The sequence below is a fragment of the Hydra vulgaris genome, chromosome 02, assembly GCF_038396675.1.
Source record: "Hydra vulgaris chromosome 02, alternate assembly HydraT2T_AEP".
Taxonomy (NCBI): domain Eukaryota; kingdom Metazoa; phylum Cnidaria; class Hydrozoa; order Anthoathecata; family Hydridae; genus Hydra; species Hydra vulgaris.
Window position 1 is genome coordinate 45,083,933 of NC_088921.1, and position 22,464 is coordinate 45,106,396.

The following is a 22,464-nucleotide window of genomic DNA, read 5'->3' on the forward strand; positions in this document are numbered from 1 at the left end:
ACTTCCGAGTAAAGCATCCAAACTCGATAACCGGTTACTCGATAACTGGTTATACTCGAGCAATTTTTGGTTATTCAATTTCCAAATATTGCGTCTTAAAAAACCGGTTATTTAAAACAATAAAGATTTGCCGACTATTTCTTTTATAATACTTATTTCGTAAAAAATCTAAACAATGTAGTATTTTTATTCAAGAAAAGTACGAAAAACATTCTAAAGACGATAACTTTTACCGCTGGTATATTTGATATGAAATAGTTTTTACAGCGTTAAATTAATTAAATTGTTGTTTGAGATACTTCATCTGAACAAATTCGAATGTTCTAATTATTTTTGACGTGCTTTTCGAATGTTTTTATTTTTGTAGAGTAATTTTTTAGCATGATTTAACTTTTAAGTATAAGGATCTTATTTGAAGTCTTAAAGTGCTACAGTGTTAGAGTGCATTAAAATTATTTTTTTACTATGCCTAAAATGACAAGATTTGGTGTTAGGGAGTATTTTATAAGGAGGCTTTATAATTTTTACAGCCTGGAAAACAACTAAAAGGCCCACAACTACACTACTTTGTATATTATGCAGTTAGGTGGCTTGGGACCCACAAATTATGTACAAAGGCCCACAATTTGCCGACCTCTGGCTTATACAGACAACTTGCAAGTTCATTTGCACCTCTACCAACCATAAATTCATTCCAAAGTGCACAATAAGTTTTGTTATTAAATGAACAGTGGGCTATGAAATTATAACAATTTAATTTTCTTTTATAATAGAATGCATAATAATTGGAAGGGGAAATACACTAAATAGCTACTGTGATTATTATTATTTAGCTTGTATTAAAAATCTCCATTAAAAAACCTTAGAAATTGCTGATCACAAGCTGTTGTCAATCTATTTTGAAAATAAGATTTTTTTTAAAATCAATTAACTTTCAGAAAAAATAGATCAACTGAATCAGCTAATCAACAACTGCTAGCTAAATGGAGAACTTCTTTGAATAACAATAAATTTGTTATAACAGTAATGCTAGACCTTAAAAAGACATGGGAAACAATTAATAGAAAGATTATTATAGAAAAAAGTTTCACGATTAAAGGTAAAGTTCTAAACTAGATTTTAGACTATTTTTCAATGAGAACTCAAGTAGTCAAAATAAAAAGTGAAGAGTCAAGTGAATTGGTTTGTGATATAGGGGTTCCACAGGGAAAGGGCGGATCCGCTACTTTTTGGTCTTTAAGATTTCCAGACATGGAGCAAACTCTAAACATTTATATGCTTAAACTTATGTCAAATAAGAATGATTTGCAAAAAAGTGCAATGAATTGAGCCTGGGAACAAAAAATCCACCAAATTTTACCCCACCCCCTACCTTCCTGCCCCAAACGTGAGAGCAACAAGTTTATAAAATAATTTTTTACTATTCTCGACTAGACTTATATTTATAGATAATTCTTTAGTTTCATAGTATCCTTAGGTTTTTAAAAAATATGACTATAAAAAATTTGAAACACAATATGAGATGGTTACAAATTTTGGTCAAAGTGCATGTGGAACAAAAAAGTAGACCGTGTAAAAAAATTAAGTTTACATGTTTTACCTTTTTCCACAGCTGCTGATTTCAATAAAATGAGTGTAATACACTGTTATATCGTGAATTATTTTGCCACCACCTTTTGCTGATGATCATAGACAAATAATAGTTTTAAATAAGATAGACAACTAGATTTACGTTTCAAAGAAGTGGTTTGAAATATTTTTTTTATATTTATTTAAAATATTTTTTTGAATTTAAACAACTTTATTAATTATCTTTAAAGTATTTATTTATTATTCATTTTAAAAGTTTGTTATTTATAACAAACGAGGTAAAATAAGCATGGCTTAATCAACTAATACCAACTGTTTTCTTGTACATTCATTTCATATCGGAAAAATATTTTTTTAATAAAACAATTTAAATGTGATGTGTGACCTTAAATATAAATTTCTTTGGTAAGATTTATTATCGCCGTTAGTAACAGTCATATCTTTATAATAACATAAGATTTTATTTGAAATATATTATTTAAGGTATAGTTTATCAGGTGGTAAATACGGAGGCGATTGTCATAGTAGGCATTCTAATGTTGATCGTCGCCTTACCGCCCACTATACCACTCTCCCCGTCGATCCGCAACTATTTTATTCAAAAGTATTCGTAATAAGTTTGGAAATATTATGCGCGAAAAGAGTATGAAAATTATTCGTGATAATAGTCATGAGAAATTTAAAATAGTGGCAAAACTAGAAAAATCTGACAGAAGTCAGGGTCGTTCACACAACAATTGAAATGTTCGATTGTTGTACGAACTGTTCTTCGCAAACTGTTGAGGTCACAAAAAAACTTTCATCAACAGCTTATATTTTATAAATTTTACAATTTTCAAAACAAAAATTTAGTTTTACAAATATATATTTTTATATTGTTTTTGCTATCAAAAATATATGTCTATGCATCAATGTAAAAATGCATAATATAAGATTATATACAGGTAAAAAATAAAATAAAAAATCATGAGTAATAAATTAAACGAAACTCAAAAGTTAAAAGATTTCTAAAAAGATTTCAAGAGAGAACAAATATACCCCTGTCGTCAACTATACACAAATATATTATAAAAAATATTTAAGCGAAACCCCTTTATGAAAGAAATAAGAAATGCGTGTCAGTCAATAAAATTATCTTTAGGTTCAGGTAATGAACGTCTGCAGTACCTCTTTTTGCTCATATCCAAACAACATGGACCATTATTAGGACAATCTAACTCCGAAATACATTGTATCTGAGGATAATAAAACGGATCACGCAACGGACACGATCGTGTTACTACAAAAAAGAGGTTTGAAAAATTATTAAAGTTTTTTTTATTAAAAAAATAAGTTGAATAATTTTTTATCATACCTAAAAATTGTGTTCAAAATATTTCAATAACCAAATATTAAAAAATAAATAATAATTAAACCGCATTTCTTTTAAAAAATCTAAAAAAAATTAAATTATAAAAGTTGAAAACCTTTCGGAGTGCACATACGCATACTAAACTCGCAAGAAGTTGTGCAACAAGCAAAACCAAATCCACAGTTTTCGTCAGTATTGCAGGGATATGAAAGAAGTAAACGAATACATCGAAGTTGAGAAGGATGAGGACATTCTCCTTAAAAAAAAAAATTTTCTCCAGTCATTAACTTGAAAAAAGTGATATGCAAAATATTCATCTTAATTATGTTGCATTTTAGCGCTTAATCGTGTTTTATAGAGCAATATAATGTGGAATTTCATTAACTATTATAATGCAATATAATATTAAACTATATTTAATATTATACAAAACTATATTTAACATTATATCGTAAAATGTATCATTTATAAACTAACAAATGTTAAAAAAGTAGCAAACCATTTTTTCCGTCAAGGTTATGCTCATAATTCTGCAATCCTCTTGAAATAACAGACTTTTTAACATCTTCATGATGTTGGTTAGCTTTCAAAATGAACTGCGGTCTCGGGATAATTGGATTAGGATACTGCGATTTTTTTGAAAACCCTTTTTCTTGGTTTAACAAAGTAGATTTTTTATCTAAGCTTGAAACATATACTGGTATAACAGGACTTTCAACTTGATTAACTTGAATATCTTTAGAAGTTCTGGCAGCAAATCGATAAGAATCATCTAAAACAATTATAAGAAACAAGTAATAATAATAATAATAATAATAAATTGTTTGCTATATTCACAAATTTTTTTTAAATAAATTTTATAAATTTCAGTATTTTAGAAATATAAAAAACTTTTTTGACTAAAGTTATTATTTATTCTTTCGGTTATTTTTCCTTTTTTAATGTATTTGGTTTTGGGATAAAATCCCCTATTAAACGCTGTTTTACTACTGAAAAAGTCCTACAATTTTAGTTTTTTTTATAAACAGTGTACTAGAACTGCACTTTTTTTTGTAGGCTATAATTTCTTTTTTTTTTTTAAGCTATAATCACTTTTTTTGTAAGTTATAATCTTTTTTTTTGTAAGCTATAATCTCTTTGTTGCTTTTTTAAATTAATTTTTAATTTTAATTTTAATTCATCTAAGATATGACGTTAATGCATTTAAAATGCATTAACGTCGTATATTAATGTCGCATCTTACGTCGTATATTAACGTCGTATCTTACGTCGTATGTCAATGTCGTATCTTAGATGAATTCAAAATAATCATAAAAAAGGTAGCAAACTAATAAAAATTGTAAGAAAAAAAATTGTAAGAAATTTGGTGTTGATACTGACAAAAGAAGCAAATAACTAAAAAAAAAATGGATAAAATTGAAAGTAAATTTTTTTTATTAAACTGAGAACAATCTTCTTTATGCAACAATTATTTCTTTTAACCCATAACTAAAGTGGGAATTAAAACTGCACTTTTATAATTATGTTTCAGATAGATTTTTCTTAAAAGTACTATTTTTTTGAAAATGAATGCTTCTATTACTCACAAGTCAATTATTTTTATATACCCTGGTGAGAAATGAGCTAGCGACTAGCAAGGGTTATACACCCTGGTGAGAAATGAACTGGTGACTAGCAAGCAATTAGGTAGCTTTATAGCAATTTTTGAGCAATTCTTTTATTCTTACGTTTGATTTTTAGTATTATATTTTTATGATAATAATTAAACATTACAATTTTAATATGACAGTTATCTCGATGCAGTTTTGTTGCTATCGATATAACTACAATATATTATGAGCTACATATCACAACATTGTAGTTAGCTACAACATAACAACAAATTTGTAGCTAGTTGATGGTTACATATTGCATCTGTGTAGCTAGCAATATTATTACATTATATTGATAGTTACAGATAGTAGGTATATAGCTAACTAAAACTTAACAACAAATCTAAAGTTGAAGTTGCTATATAGTTAAAGCTAGTTGAAGGCTACATATCATAGCTTTTTAGCTAGCAATGTTGTCACAATATATTGATAGTTAAATATTGTAGCTTTGTTGCTAGCTACTACATAATGACAATTCTACAGCTACTATTTGACTACAGCTACTATTTGACTACAGCTCTGCTAAAGCACTGTGTAAATACATATTGCCAGTTTACCACCGCTTTTTAGATAGCGCTATTATTATTTTATTATTGTAGCTAACTATAACGTAATTAAAAGTCTGTATCTATCAACATGGATGTTTTAGATAAAACTACGAAAATAATAAAAAGCTAGCTGACCAGACCCGTAAAAATACAGGTCTTTGAAAATACAGACATTTGTATATTATGCTATTCAAATGGCAGAACTAAGAAGATCTTAGACCATAAAAAACTATAGATGCGACCTTATCTATAAAACGCTAATCTAAATGTTAAGGCAAAAAAATTTTGTGCAGTGACATCAGTTTGTGGCAAAAAAAAACTTTTATACATCAAGTTTTTTATACATCAAGTTTTTGCATTTATCTTACATTTTTTGTTTAATTTTAATCATAGTACATACGATTTCACGGATAAGAGTTTATATCTATTACAATAGTAATAAATAGTTTTAATGAAACAGCAATTACTATATTTAGTCTTCATTAGAATCCCATAAAAATATATTCTATATATTTTTAATAAAAATCTGCCTTTTAACACATATATGTTCAATTTCTTTATTCTGGCCATATATATTTATAGCAAAAAAATAAATATAGCTAAAAAGACATTTAATTGTTATAATAAAATTGAAAGCTTTTTTCTAGCTACAAGTTTTTTTTATTTATTTATTTTGCCTCCACAACAGCACCTTCTGGAGTAGCAGAACTGTTTAATTAAATTTTTTCTTTATTGAGTTTCAGATCATAATTTTTTTTCAGACCACCCACAGCTTATTAGGAATAATTACCTGAGAGTATTAATAACATAAGTGTCTCAATCATGATACATATGTAACAAATTTCTTCCAGTGTTTTAATGTTTTTAGCATTTTTAGCTTTTTTAAAAATCCTTTTATTTGTTGTGTATAATATCTTTATATATCTTATGTATATAATATCTATAAAACTATCAAGTGTTTTATTTTAAAAAAATCGAAAAAGATTAAAAAAAAAGTTGCTAGTGGTAGGATTTCAACTACAGTTTTTTCATTCAGAAGCTCTGTGAGTTAACCACTCGGCCAGGCTGACATGTTGACTAATGAAAATTTTAAAACTATATAATAAATAAGACTTTATAAAAGCAAAATAAATGTTATAGATCAAAATTATGAAGATGTTGCCACAATGCAATTTCCAAGTGAAAGTAAAGTTGTATAACAGTATAATAATATACATATAAGTAAAGTATAAATATCAAGTGCAAATTTTTGCAAGCTAATAACTAGCTTTCATAATATATATGGTCATATATATGTATATATTATATATATGTATATATAATATATACATATATATACACATATATACATTTATATACACAAAATTAGAACTACTAACGCGCTATATCCTTGAATAAAACAATTTAATAAAATTAATTAAATTGTTGAAATTCAACTATACTGCAAGTGGTAAAAAGTTAAATAAAGTAAAATTGTCGCATGAAGTTTTTTAAATTTTTAGTTTTCTATGTATATGATAGTTAATATACTTAATATTTTAATAACTGAATTTAAAAAAGAACTGAAAAAAATAGGCAAATAAACAACAAATCAAAAAAGTATTTCCTTAAAATTTTATTTTATGTTTTATGGTTTTCCTCTTTATAAAATGTTACATGTAATTTTATTGTTTATTTGTAATGTAAAGTTGTTTTTAACTTGTAGGATATCAGTAAGTCAGATAAAGTAAAATTTAAACTTTGAACACTTATGTAACAAAACAATTGTTGCAAGAGTAAAAGTAGGTCAAGAGTTTACTTCAGGATGGCAAACAAAAAAGGCTTTTTTATAAACGAGAAAATATGTGTCAAGAGACTAAAATAGTGCAGAAAACACTTAAACTGGACTTTAGATTAATGTGCCATATGGACAGATGAGTCACCTTTCATGCTACAATATGGTAATCAAGAAAGAATTTGAAAAAAAGGGAGCAATTTAATCTAAAGTGTGCATGTGCCACAGCTAAACATGATAAAAATATCATGGTTTGGGGGTGCATTTGTTGCTCATAGAGTGTGAATTATGTACAGAGTTCATGGAATCTTGGACCAAGATAAGTACTATTATAAATTCATGGAATCTTGGACAACATAACTACTACTATAATTTCATGGAATCTTAGACCAACATAAGTACTATTATAATTTAATTTATCGCTTAAAATCAAGATTACCATATCTATTTCCAAATAAAAACAATTTCAGCAAGACACCATTATTCCACCTCATTCTTCTTATAAGTATTTCAGCCTTGTTACTAATTCCAATAAAAACTCTTTCTTAGATGGTATAGACACATTTTTAATTGAGTATTGTAAGTTTAATTTCTCCATCTTATGGACAACTTTGAGTAGAGTGCTAGACTAGTGGAGTGTTTATATCATTTAATATGGTGTTGTTTTAAACAATAATAATAATAATGAAACTTATTTATAACTAAAATCGAAAAAGAAAATACTCCACTAAACCACCATTGTTATATTAACATTTCATTATTTCATTTCATTTTGAAATTTTATTATTTCATTTTGAATTGTAAGTACAATAGCAAATTTCCTTTCCTCATTTGATACCGGAGATTTATCCTGAATTATTTCCATGCCAACTTTTGTTTCCATGAAGTTATTAAAACTCATAACACTAATTGTAGTACTCATGCCACTATAATTCTAGTTGCAGTATTAACATTTATTTTTTAATTTTGTAATTTATGGCCAATGATTGCTATTAGGATGAAACTTAAACACACATAAAATAACTGTGTTTTTACTCATTTTTTTAAAATATTGGAAAATAACTAATATATATAATAAATAATAAATAAATCAGTTGTTCTCTATGTTAATGTTCAATTCTATATACAAATGTTGGATTCAATTTCTATCCCATAATCAACATTTTAAAAACATTTTAAAAATAAATTTATAATGATTTTAATTGTACTCTTTATAAATTTAGTTTAAGTTTGAGTAAAAATAAATATGTATAATTATTCTGATGCAACAGCTAATAAATACAAAAGTTTATTAAAACAATTTTTTCAATCATATACTAATTTTTAATATTTGCTTATACATTCATAAGCTTATTAGCTTATGAATGTATAAGTAAATATTAAAAATTAGTATATGATTGAAAAAATATTGTATCAAAATACTGTTGTACCACAAAGTTTAAGTATATTTGATGCAATAATTGATACAATAATTGAATACAATTAAAAATAACTGAGATACTGTTGAGCAGCATAATTATGCAATATTTTATTTCAGAGTTTTACTTATTTTGTTCAAACAATCAACTTTTTTAAAAGAAGAACATTATAAAGCTTTTATAAAGTTTATAAAAGTACAAAAAAAAACCTTTTATTTTCAATGGGATAGTTAAAAAAGTTCTACGTAATAGCTGATGTTAATAATAAAACATAATAATAGTAAACAAGCTTATGTATACTGTCTGTTTTTTTTTATTAAAAAATAAATACCTGGTTCAGGAATCCAGGACAGAGTATCTTCTATAAATTTAAAAAATAATTTTATTGTACTTTGGACACAAACAATATTAATTTATTTAAGAAAATTATAAATTATAAAAAACAAGCTTTAAACAACCAAAGAAATGAAACCAAAAAAGGTACTAACCCTCAATTGGAATGCTAGATAACTTTTGCTTTTTAACAAGTGATAACTCTATTAAAAAAGTTTTTTTTTTAAATGTAAATAATTACAGGATGATAAACGATTCAAATTCAATTAGTTTAGATAAATTATTGAACAAAAATAAATAGTAAGGTTTTCTCTGGAAAACATTCTATACATTTTAATTTGTAGATTACAATCATATTATAATTAAAAATACTTTAAAATAATAAAAAACGTTGATCTACCTTGTTTATTATCATTTGGGATGATTTCTTTAGAAACTATATAAAAGTTGATTTTAAAGTTAATTTACAAATTAGAAATTTACAAAAATTAAAAAAAAGTTTTACAGAAACTTACTTTCATCATTGCTTGAGCTAGAAAATGTAAATGGAATATTATTAGGTTGTAAAGAAGCTTGACTTTCATGCACACTATTTAGAGGAGTATATTGATCAGAAGTTAAGTATGAACTAACAGGAATTGATGAAGTAGCAGTTGATCCCTCAGGAGAAGGATAAATCATACCTAGAAATAATTTCCATAACAAATTAAGAAAAAAAAAAGTTTAACTTTTTTTTCATGCTAATGATTTTAAATTACTTGCAATTAAAAAAAATTAACTAAAATTAAATAAAGATCTATACTTTTTCGTTCTTCACTAGCTTCTTCAATAGTATTTTGAACTTCTTTTAAGGTCATTTGGGCTTCTTTTGCTTCTGGTATTTTATTGCTTTCATTTTTGATTGCACTATTTTCACTGGGTAAAACAACCCCCTCAGTAATGCTTGTTTTGTCAATATTTTGGTTATTAATATCACTTGATTTGTCAGGGATCTGGTGACGTGAATCACTTGTCTTATCTAGATAAAAATAATGAATTTAAAATCGTAAAACAAATTTTTTTTAGTAATTCACTACCAGCAAATAAAGTTAAAGAGCCAGAAAGTGGTTGATGGAAAACTTAAAAACTCTAAATTGGATGATACAGGAAAACATAAAGAAGAAAGAGATAACCTAAGCATTGGAGTACAAGGAAAAAAACTAGATAAACAAAAGCTTTTAGGACATAAAGGAACAGATACAGTAAAAGAATGCAACTTTGCTGAAAGACAAATCATGCAATATTGAATTTTGATAATGTATATAAAAATAGTAAATATATTTACATATTGTAAATCTATTTTTTCTTATTTGGCACCTAGAAAAAATACATTTACAAAATGTTTATGGACCTTGTCTAGAAAAAAAAGTGCATTATTAGAAGAACCAGCAAAAATGTGACAACAGTATTCAATACAATGACAAAGAGATTTATAGATGCACATAAATAAATAGTCAGATGATTTAAAATAAATTTCACAACAAATAAGTGAACTGATACCTAAGTATATGTGACTATTAGAGACTTAAAGAATCAAAAGATAATATTGCTATCAATACTGAGATCTGAAGATAAAACAGCTGAATTCAAAATAGTTTCACTAAGAGCAAGGAGGTCTGGTGAATTTTGCAAAAGATAAAATGATAAAATAGATGAAAATAATAATGATAAAAAGTTATTTAACTTGAAATAGTTAGTTGATGATTTTTGATGTTTATCACTATAGTAACATACTTATTTATGTTTATTACTATAGTAATATACATACTTATGTTATTACTATGGTACTTACTATATTATACTATGGTTACTTACTATATTACTATGGTAATATACATACTTATGTTTATTACTATAGTAATATACGTACTTATGTTTACTACTATAGTAATATACATACTTATGCTTATTACTATAGTAATAAACATAAGTATGTATATTACTTGTATATTACTATAGTGTATTTATGTTTAGTACTATAGTTTTAAGTTAATTAGACACAATCATATATATTGCATGAAACCCATAGCAATAAGCTATGCTGTTACCTCAGTTTGGCTAATCAACTGAAAGTCATAACAAAGGGCTTTTTATGTGGCCTTCACAGCAAACAACTGTAAATGTTGTTTGGTATATTTGAATATATGTTTTTGGAATATTTAAAAAATATTACTAATATAAAGTTTAAAGTCTATAAAAATAATTTTATAAAGACAACATTTGATAATAGCATATAACATAAAAGACAAAAGTATTTTTTACTTAAACCAGTACTTTATTCCATTGTCATTTCACTACAAACAAGAAAAAATACTAAATGGCACAAAATGCCTGTCAAATACAGTACCATAGTATTATGAATTGGCAGATGTCAGTCCTTTAACAACAGTAGTTTTACGCATATCTGGAAATTTGTGATGATAACTTTCCACTATTTGCAGCATGAACTGCAAATGGTCTTTATTCCTTTTAATACACTTTGTATAACTTGTCTACCCCATTTTTAATAACTTACAGTGCAGTACTACTTCTCAAACTGTATATTACATATACACTATCTCTCACTCATGACTTGACAGAGTTTGATATCTGCCACATAAGTTAAGCTTATTTATTTTAACAGAACTTGTTAAGCAGCATTTTTAAAATCATTTTCACAGATTTTTCCTTAAAATTTGATGTCTTTTGAGGCATGAACCTCTCTCTCATCATCTACATCCGCATTTCAACCCTTTGGAACTCTTTTGCCTTACAACCTACACCTTTTCAAGCCTTCTGTCAACCGTTTCCTTGTTTCTCTTTAACTCTATTTTTTATTTTCTAGTAACTCCCAACTTAATAGTGGTTGCTTGCAGTCTTGTTGGGAGTGAATAAAAAAAAATGTAAGCATTTTAAACAAGTTTTTTTCCTTTAGGTACTTAATATTAAAAAGTTCAAAATCTTGAACAAAGAAATCAATAAGTTGGTCAATATGTTTAAGCTACTAAGCTTGGTTATTTTTCTATTTTGTGTTTAAAATCTTTATTCTCTAGCTAGTTTTAGCATTTTTGTGTTATTTTAAAATTGTTTGTATATCAATCATACTATTTATAAACAGCTATGAACAAAATAAAATCATCATATCATCATATGTAATAACGTAAAAATACATCATATGTAATAACAACATATCATCAATGCTATTTATAAACAGCTGTTGTATACTGCTATTATCATCAATGTTTTTCTTAAGTAATGTTCTACCTTATTCATCAACTTTTTTTAATATCTAAAAATTTTAATATCTATCATGAATAAACTAAATCCAAGAGTCATTGTTTCCTGAATTTTGAAAATATAAAAATGTATTCGTTTAGTTAGATCTGAACTTACAAATTGTATTCAAGAACATTCAGTTAGATCTGAACTTACAAATTGCATTCAAGAACATTCAGTTAGATCTGAACTTATAAATGTTTAAAATGTAAGCAAAAGGTTCCATTTTTAACATGTCTGGTACGGTGATCAACTTGTTTTGTTGTGCAGTGTTTGTGAAGACTTCAAAGTTAAAAAGTAGAAAAATATTTTAAAAATATGTTTGTTTAAAGTGTGGGTAACTATAACAAATGTATTGATAATATGTTCAGTGTTAAAAATATTGTATTGACAATTTAACAACAACAATATGTGGAAAACAAGTATTAAGAGTATTGCAATTAATATTATCATTAATATTATTGCTATTATTATTATTATTATTATTATTATTATTATTATTATTATTATTATTATTATTATTATTAATTAGAAGAAAAAAAGTGTTTTAATGTTTTAAGTTACTAAATATTATTTAAGTATGAAAAAAATTATATTTGCTCATACAATGAGATTGTTGGTTTAAATAAAAAATGGATTAATAAAAATAATTTTAAATGTTAAAAATCCCCAAAAATTTGTTACTAACAGATCAAAATTTTTATAGAAATTGAATGATTGAATTGAATATGGATGCAAAATTTTACATAAATATGCAAAACATTTAATAGAAACCCTTAGTCATTTTCCTAGAATAATAACTTGCAACTGCAAAAAATTAGATTTAAGCCTGGTTTTTTATATATGGAATGTAAAAACAATATCAAAACATTAAAAAAAAATTTAGTGTTTTAAGTAGTTATCAAATCTATAAAATATAAAAATCCTTTAACAACTTTCAATTTAAAAAAAATCATAATTACTTTGAGTTTAAATATATCAAAACATAAAAATATTAAACTTTAAAATTTTGACTCTAACTTTGTTTAACTAAGTTTATTTTGCAATAAGTTTACAACTTTTCGTTTTTACATCTAGCATTTGAAAAATAAAAAATTATTAAGCACTTCTTTACCTGGAGGGTTTCCAGAAGTATAGGTTGCAACAAATCCAGGTTTCATAGCGGTTAAATGACTACTTGATACAAAGCGAATAAACAAAGTATTATCTGTTGACGTATAAAGAGGTGGAACTTTTTGCCCACAATACTTTTTTTTTTCATCTCCTCCACTTAAGAAAATATAGTCACTTGAACAACTAAAAAAAAAAAAGCGGAATCAAATTTGATCAACTTTATAAAAAAATAGAAATTGCTTAAAAGAAAAAAAGTGAAGAAAAAAAATTAATGTAGAATTGAAGTAAAAACTTATTAAGATGTAAAAATTTAGTTTAAATCAATAAAATCACTTTCTTATAGTCTACAGTCTCCTTATAATCTATAGTCTTATATACATTAATTTTGTTATTTGGTGGCACTGCTGTTTATCCTTATTGAATAATCATTGACCATCAACTTTAGTAATATCAAAGTTTATCCATAGTGTCATATTTTCTTTACACATTATTATTTTTATAAAATATTTATACAGGAAATTTATCATAAATATATATACACTTCAGTTAAAAACTGCTATCAATGTATGTCCTGTAGTAATAGGGAAAAAAATATTAAAAGTTAAAAGTACAAAATCACAAAATATTACAAAGTATACAAAATAATTTACATCATAAAAAATTTTTCTTCAACAAAACATTAAAACCACTTTCATTTTTAAAGTTTCTAATCAGGAAATCATTGCTAAATCTAGAGAACATTAGATTTTTGATAACTTGTTTGATATCTTGAAAAGCATGCTTTCGGTTTTTAATTACATTTATCATTAGTTCATAATTTTTAAAATAATATGTAATATTTTTAAAATTTTGCATTACGCAACTTTCAACAGATAAAAAGTCTTTAGAATAGCAATATATAACCATATCATCTCCATATTATTTTAATTGGCATTTTTGATTAAATTAGTAATATCATTAAAGAAATTCATTAACAACAATAGTCTAAGTATGGTTCTAAAACAACTATATCAGGCCTCTTAGCCTTAGTGAGGTAAATTTTTTTCATTTAAGAATATCAGTATCATGACTCATCATAACATTGGCGTAATCATACCACCTATTGAGGTTTTCATCTTATCCCCCCTTTCTCCCTAAGCCACTACCCAAAAATAACAAAATGAATTATAATTTCATTATATTTAGACATAAACTTTTGCCAATAAGAGTTTTCAAATTGCAATATAATTGAACAAAATTGACTTTTAATAGTTTTGTAAATTTAAGATTTATTATTAGATTAGGTATTATTTTTGATAGATTTTTTCAAATAGTTTTAGTTCAAAAGAAGATTTTCATTCAATAGTTTTAGTTCAAAAGCCTTTTATTTTCATGATAATTAATTATGATGAAACATCTTCACTCACACATTTGCCATATAAAATGTTTGTTTTATTTGCTTATTGTGGCATGGGAAAAATTTTAAATGAAACTTTTAATTTGATTTTTAAAATGCTGAAGCTGATAGTTGTTATTTTTCAATGAAGTATTACATCATTATATCAATGAAGTATTGCTTTTTTTCCCCATCAGCAAGAGCATTAAACACATCTATTTGGAGTTCATTTTTTTATTCAAAATATTTGCAACTATACTGAACAAATTTCTCAAACAAAAAGACGTGGTGAACACCTATAATTATATGTATAATTTATAATTCAATTATACTGAACAAAATAACGAAATTAATAATATTATAAACTATTAGGTTTATAACAAAAAAACAACTTATTAATAAAATATTTTATTAATAAGTCTAATAAAAACTATAATAACATAAGTCAAATAAAAACTTTATTTCAATAAACAACAAGAAAAAAAAAAAGAAAAAACTACAAGTGTTCACCGCGTCTTTTTGTTAAAGAATTGCTAAAAAATCCTCTATAAAACAAGCTTATTGTACATTTGCTTAATTATTCTCTTTGGTACCATTGCTATCTTCTGCGCTTGTATCCACCTGTTATTAACTTATTGTAGTGTGATGAGGTCAAATAAGACCAAAATAAATATTTTGTATAGTTGTGATGTTCCTAAATGAATAGAACTGCTCAATTATAAATTTGACTTTTTTGTTGAAATTATAAAGTTGACTTTTTTGTTGAAAACCATACTACTTTGTTTAACATGGATTTTACTCATACTTTGTGGTAAAATAGCCAAAAAAAAACTTTTGTCTCATTTGGTGTTGTCATAATGATTGACAGCATAAGGTGATTAAGTCTGGTCATTTAAATATCAAAATAAGTCTGGTCATTTAAATATCTATATAAGTCTGGTCATTTAAATAATATGAGTTATTACCAAGGGAACTTCATAATACCAATTAATTCATCAACAATAAAACCTGAATTTTAAAATTTTTTGTATTAATCACATTTTAGACACAAAGCCTCAAATTGCTCAAACATTATGTTCAATCGCACTCATCGCATTCTTTATTTTGTTCAACCGTATTCATCCCATTCTTCAATATTTCTTAATCGCATTCATCGCATTCTTCGCATTTCTTAAACAATTTCTCGAACAACAATAAGATTTTTACAGCTTTTTTCAACAAACTTTCTTAATTTGTGATTAAAATTTTTTGAAATTCAAGTTCTTTGGAGTGTAAATTAGTGGTATTTAATCTTTCATTTTTGAAATTTAATTTAATGGTTTTTTAAGAAATTTAGTTTTACAAAACTTTTTTTCAAAATAAACTTAATTTTACACAGAACAGTTTTATAAAACTATTGTTCAAAAGAAAAGAAAAAAAAAGATATGAGAAGCCAAAACTTAACCAAAAAAAAAGAAAAAAATTTCAAACAAAACTGAGAAAATAAGCCTTAAATATTCTAAACATATATAATTTTTGACTTTTTTTACTGATTCCAATATGTAACGGTAACCATTATGTAACAAATAATACAAGTTATTATCAGTTAAGAGCAAACTTCATAAATGCTTTTGACATTCCAAAAGTACATTTTTTAAATCTAATAATTTATAAACTAAATTTTTTGAAATGTGTATGAGATTTATTTGCCCACAGAGTTATATAATGGAGTTTATTATAGTGGAGTTTTTATGTGCCCAAAAAGTTATAGTGGAGTTTTAATGTGCCCAAAGAGTTATATTGGAGTTTTAATGTGTCCGCTTTGTTTTATTAAGAGTTTAATATGTTTACTTTGTCTTAATTGAAATTATGTCCACTTTGAGTCAGTTTAACTTTATATCAAATTTAAAAATAAATTTTTTTTTAATTTTAAGACTTACTCTTCTGTGCCAACATCAAAAGCGTGAAAAGTAATTCTAATAGGTTTTTCCTCTGTAATAATAGTAATGTTACAGTCTTCATTTGGTGGATAATATTCAGGATAATTAGGAGATGAAATAAGACCAGCAGGAGCTGTGTAGTTATATCCACATAAATCTAAATAAATATTTTTTCAATATTTATCAAAACTTTTTCAAAATCTAAATTATAAATAATTCTTTTTCTTATTTAATATAATAAACAATCAAAGTTTAATTCTTCTATAAAACTATTTTCAAATGTATAAACAATTGTATAAAATTTAGAAAATAAATAATTATCAAATTATATACTACTTAGGTTGTTAGAAAAGTTTCTAGAATCCAATATAAAAATAAATGAATTTTTTTTTCACTTTATTTTATTAAATGATAAAAATAATTTTCATCTTTATCTATAAAAAGATGCTTCAAGTCATTTATTAAATGTTTTTTTATACTTTTCTTTGGATACACTTTGAAGTAGCTTGGTTAAGTGATTTTTTTGACTTTCGACGTCAGTATAGTTATCAAGTATTTTTTTATTAAGTCGAATAGCCAATAATTGAATGGATCTAAATACAAAGGGTAGCAAATGTGATTCTGACTTGGTTAAGATAATTTGTGTCGTTTGAATAACGTAAGGTCAAGCATTATAACAGAAGTTTAAAATTCAAAGTGCCTATTACGGGTCTTTGCTTTTTTTTTTCTTTTTTTTTTTGCATATAATAGGTTTCAAACATTTTCTTACATAGTATTGACTAGTAATGGTGCTTTCCTTTTCAATAAATGAAAAATAAAAACCTAAATGAACAACAACTTGAACAACAAGTTGTTTTGAGGAAGTTATAGAACATATTTTTTGGCTTAAACCTGTTGTACCATACTATAGTTTTTAAACTTTTACCTTTGCCAACTCAACAAGCATTAGCTAATGCTTTTACGACTTGTCTCAAATAAAACCAAAACTCATCTCCTGTTATAGCATTACACAGTTGTCATGGGCCCATTCTGAATAGGTAAATTTTCCTAACATGCCTCAACTCTATTCTTACAATTTTAATATGTTAACTCATAGGGTATTCAACATGATGCTAGTTTTTTTTTAAGAGTGTTGTGAATAATTTCATTGATAATAAAATGATTGACCAATGACAGGCCTTTAATTATATCATGTGTTGCATGGGGGTTTTCTTCAATAACAGCACACATACATTTAATATTCTAAGCTGTATACATTGTTTTAGGGTGTCCTAAGCAGGGATCATTTTTAACTGCACTATATTATCATTGGTAATCATTGGCAACTGTAATATATTAAAATGCTTGGTCACCATGAACTAATACCAATTCATCGGTTATGACTTGTGCTGAAACTCCAAGTAGAGCACAGGTTTTAGTATATGCTCAACATTTAATTTTTTCCATTTTTTAACATTTTTCTTCTAAATTTGTTAAATAAAAATTAAAAAACTTTTTAAATACCAAAAATTTTAACAACTTAAAATATTTATAATTAAATACAGTTTAAGGGTGTTATGTAAATAATTAATTATTTCCTTTTATAATGCAACTTTATAGATGACATTCTATGAACTTTTCTAATGACCTAAGTATATAAAATAGTTAATGTATAATGTATAGAGCATATTTTTCTCACTAAAAAAATTTAATGATTTTAATCTAAAGATAAATATTTTGAGATATAAACAGTTGATTTTTACAGTAGATAAAAAGTTGCTAATAAACTATTTTTGTAATTATTATTTAACATTTATTAATATGTGGACCTAATTTTGATGGAAATTTTAAACATGAATTTTTACTAATTCTTATATGACAGCTTTAAGAACCCTGTAGATAGATGTAAATCTTTTTTTTACATTTTTTGTTTCTCAAGCTGATAACTGAAAAAACATTGGACTGAAAAAAAATTATTATAGTAAGGGGGTCACTAAGGTAAGAAGGTAAGAACTCATTTTATTTATGTGTTTATTATAAGTATGTAAATAATAACATTTGTGATCATTGTGTGTAAATAAGGTTAATTTCAACTGAAAGTAATTTTAAATGAATGATTATTAGGAAATATAGTTGGAGCAAATATCCAAGTCAGATGAGAAATATAATTTACAAGGCTGTAATGCAGTATATAGTGACTAACTAGGTCTTGATTTTTAGCCAGTTTGTTACTAATTTAGCATTGTGTGATGAGACTAAAACAAGCCAAAATATATATCAACCATAATTGTAGTAAAGAAGTAATTCTTTACACACTACACTAGGAACTTTTTTCAAATTACTGACTAGAATGTTAAAGAGTTAAAGCACAAAACAGAAGACTTCAAATCTTATGAGTCAACAGGATGTTAAAAGAGAATTCCAAAGGATTGATCTTTAGGAAAAAACTAGATAAATAAAAACTTTATGAATAGAAAAGAACAGTTACAGTAAGAAGATGCAACTTTACCAAATATGTCACATAAGTGTTTTGGTCAGTGGAACACAAGATGATGGTCTCTCTTGAGAAGGAATCATAGTAGTGTTGTGTATTGATAGAGAAAGAGATGCAGCATTACAACAGAGAACATTGTCTAAAAGAGAAAGGACATCACCATTAGAAAAATCAGCCCAAATGACAACTGAAATCCATAAAGATGGATAAGTGAAGAAACTATTTAAATATTGTATATACTTATACTAAAAAAATTAAGTTTATATTTATAAGAAGTTATTATAATACTAGTAAGTTACTAAAAATTAAAATAAAAAAATAAAGTGATAAAAATATATTATTTAAAAAGAACAGCAAAATCTCAAAACTTATGTTATAAAAAATTTTGTCAAAGTTAACCCCCAAAAACAGTAAAAACTTAGTTCACACAAATTTTTTGAGTCTAAGCTTTATAAAGCATTGGGACAAAAAGTTCATAGAAAACATTTTAGTTGCAAAGTTTTGGTACCATTTTCCAATTTAATAAACAATAATAAACCCTAATCAAAAACTTTAATTAGTAATTAAAAAGTTTAGGCATTTGTAAAATTAATTTTTGAACCAAAAAAAAATTAAATTCCATTTAATCCAAAAATCATGCACATCAGACTTTGGTATTAAAAAACTATTTAGCATAGAGCAAAAAAATTCTCTAAAAACTGGTAAAAATTCTATTTACTTAAAACTGGTACAAATTAAACATTCTTGTTCTGAGCGCAAACAATTTGGCACTCACCAAAGAATTTTTGTAAATTCTCACTATCAACCATTTCATTTAGCAATAAATTTGGAAGTTTAAAAAAAAAGATATTGCCTATAAAAATAACTACCCCCGGTTGCTCTAATTTTAAGATTTTTTGAGCAAACTAAATTCTCAAATTTTATTTAACTTTAGAAAATTACAAAAGAATTTTAATACAAAATTATAAATGATAAAAATTATAAATTATAACATTATGCCTTCTTAATTTAACTTCCTTTTTTGTTTTTCAGATCTAACTTTGTTAATGCCCAAGTCTTCAATAAATAAAAAGGGCTATGAAACAGACAAACAGTTATATAGCAAAACATCATCAGATAAAAGAATATAGTCAGATAACTGAACATAGATGGATTTCAAAATAAGACAACATAATAAAAAGTCAAACAAAAAACATCATAAAGTAACAAAAAACAAATTTAAAAAAATCTTCTACCAGTATTTTGAGCAGGTTTGTCTATGGCCTTGTATTTCGCAATAAACCCTTCATCATTCTGTGAATCATCTGAGTAAAACTTTATACAAAGTCGATTAGTTGTAGAAACAAATGGAGGAGGTAATGTTTTCCCACAAAACTTAGACTCCCCTAAACGAGAAACACAGTCTCCATCCATAACCTTCACAAAGTCATTCTTGCATTCTTTATCATCAGGAGCTACAATCTTCATTCTAAGTAATTAGTAATTACTCAATTTACAACTTCTGTTAAACATACAATTTTTATATAGCAAAACATTATCAGATAAAACATACACTTCAAAATCTAAATGAATGACTTTTCCCTCCTCCACTTGTATAATATGAACACATTCCATATTGTTTGGATAGTTATTTGGATACTCTGGAGATGAAAAATTTCCATGCGAATCAGTATATATACCACCACAGCCAGCTAGATTAGAAACCAAATAATGCATTTGTAATTTATTATAGAGTAACAAACAATTTTTTTTTAATATATAAATGATTACCATCTCCAGGACATGGATTGTGAACATTACATTTTTGCTCAGTAGGAGGTTTTGTTTCTTTTCTACAATCAGTTAACTTTTGAGTAACAATAGAACCATCTTTTAAAGACTTCTGACAAAGAACATCGCGTACTTGTACACCAGGACCACATATAGTAGAGCACTTTAGAAATAAAAAGTTATTTAAAATAATTATTTAATAAAAGCTAAATCTAAAACTATAAATTATATAAATTTAAAACTATAAATATGCTTTAAACCTCTCCAAATGGTTGTGCTACCCATTCAGAAGGACAAGATTCTTTATTACACCCTTCAGTATCAGATGGCTTTACTCCTGAACATAAACTGTTATCAACATCATACTCGATTCCATTACCAGCTCTCTGTACACAGCGAACATTTCTTTTTTTCAAACCACCATTACATGTTTTGCTGCAATCTCCCCAATATGATGTTTGCCAACTAAATGAAATATTTTGGCTTAAGGTATTAAAATATAGCAGAAAGTGAAAAGCTACTCAAGCTGTTCAACAGAAAATTACTTTTTTTTATTTGATAAAATATAAAACATTTAATATTTTAAAATATTTTTATATGATTGGTTGAGCTAAAATATGATTGATTAAGCAAAATTCCATAATAAATTAAATCTTTAAGTAATTAAAATTAAAATTTGATTTATGAAAACCTGTTTTCATAAATATTAAACTATTAATGGGATTTTCATAGGTCTTTTTTGCCACAATGATTATAAGTACAGTCTTTATAACAACCTTGCCATATTATATATTGGAAACATTCATAACATATAACTTTAAACTTAGATCTGCATAAACCTTTATTCTTACATTGTTAAAATTAGACCTCTGTGCAAAATTTTGTTGTTGTTATTGCATTGATTGATTTTTTATTGTTGTTATTAAAATTTTCAATATATTATAAAACAGTTCAAAATATTTTGTCTTGTAATTTTTAGTTTATAAAACATTCCATACTTGATCCATGATATCATTTAATAAATTTAAAAACTTTCATTTTTAATATTTCAATGTTTTAATTAAAGAGATTTAAATAATATTTTAAATCTCTTTAATTAAAACATTGAAATATTAAAAAAATAACCCTTTAAATTTTTCCATAATTAAATTATATCTTTTTCAGTTAAAGAATAATATTAAGTGATTTTGTATTTATTTATGTATTCTTATTGCCACCATGAGTCTTATATGACACCAGAGTGTATAAACCACTTAATATTATTCTTAAACTTTTTTTGTATTTACTCTTCTCAAATTAATAATGAAAATAACAAACCTATATTTATTAAAGTATTAAATTGTATTTTATGTAAATATTAAAATATTTTCACTTGTATATAATGTAATTGTTTCTATGACGGGTTAAGCAGATCCAATTATAAGACATTTTAAAACTATGATATTTTTATTTATATGACAGCTTAAACCTGTCCAGCAGCTTGAATGAACCATTTGACATCAATTCACATTTTGATATTGAAGAATACAGAAACTATGAACAATATAAATGCCTTTGAACAACGTGTATATGAGAAAGAATCTTTCCAAGACACAGATATATGGGCAAGGCACAAATATAAGGACTAAGATACTAGTACAAGAACATATTCAATTTGGTTCCCTTATACAAAAAGTAAGAAATATTATAAAAATATTTAAATATTCACCATTAATTAATTCCAGAACTAAAAGGAATAATTTTAAACAATACTTGAATATTTTCACAAGATAAAATCACACATTTGAAAAGTTAGATATTGATTAAAAAATTTCATACAACATTATAATAAATAGTTTTCAATTTAGATGCTCT

The 22,464-nt window shown here is 25.4% G+C and overlaps 1 protein-coding gene across 1 annotated transcript in view; it reads right to left on the minus strand.

The window, feature by feature from the left end:
* Nucleotides 1-2,387: 2,387 nt before the first annotated feature.
* Nucleotides 2,388-22,464, minus strand: part of LOC100208289 (A disintegrin and metalloproteinase with thrombospondin motifs 6) — a 94,492-nt gene continuing 74,415 nt past the window's right edge. Inside the window, exons 20-33 of the mRNA XM_065791075.1 lie at nt 20,871-21,075; nt 20,611-20,773; nt 20,393-20,531; nt 20,076-20,308; nt 16,368-16,524; nt 13,075-13,256; nt 9,469-9,684; nt 9,182-9,349; nt 9,067-9,102; nt 8,822-8,869; nt 8,665-8,694; nt 3,441-3,713; nt 3,057-3,197; nt 2,388-2,869 (exon numbers count right to left, since the gene is read on the minus strand). Of these exons, the coding sequence (XP_065647147.1) occupies nt 2,709-2,869; nt 3,057-3,197; nt 3,441-3,713; nt 8,665-8,694; nt 8,822-8,869; nt 9,067-9,102; nt 9,182-9,349; nt 9,469-9,684; nt 13,075-13,256; nt 16,368-16,524; nt 20,076-20,308; nt 20,393-20,531; nt 20,611-20,773; nt 20,871-21,075 (2,152 nt within the window). The 3' untranslated portion in view covers nt 2,388-2,708. The remainder of the gene's footprint in view (nt 2,870-3,056; nt 3,198-3,440; nt 3,714-8,664; nt 8,695-8,821; nt 8,870-9,066; nt 9,103-9,181; nt 9,350-9,468; nt 9,685-13,074; nt 13,257-16,367; nt 16,525-20,075; nt 20,309-20,392; nt 20,532-20,610; nt 20,774-20,870; nt 21,076-22,464) is intronic.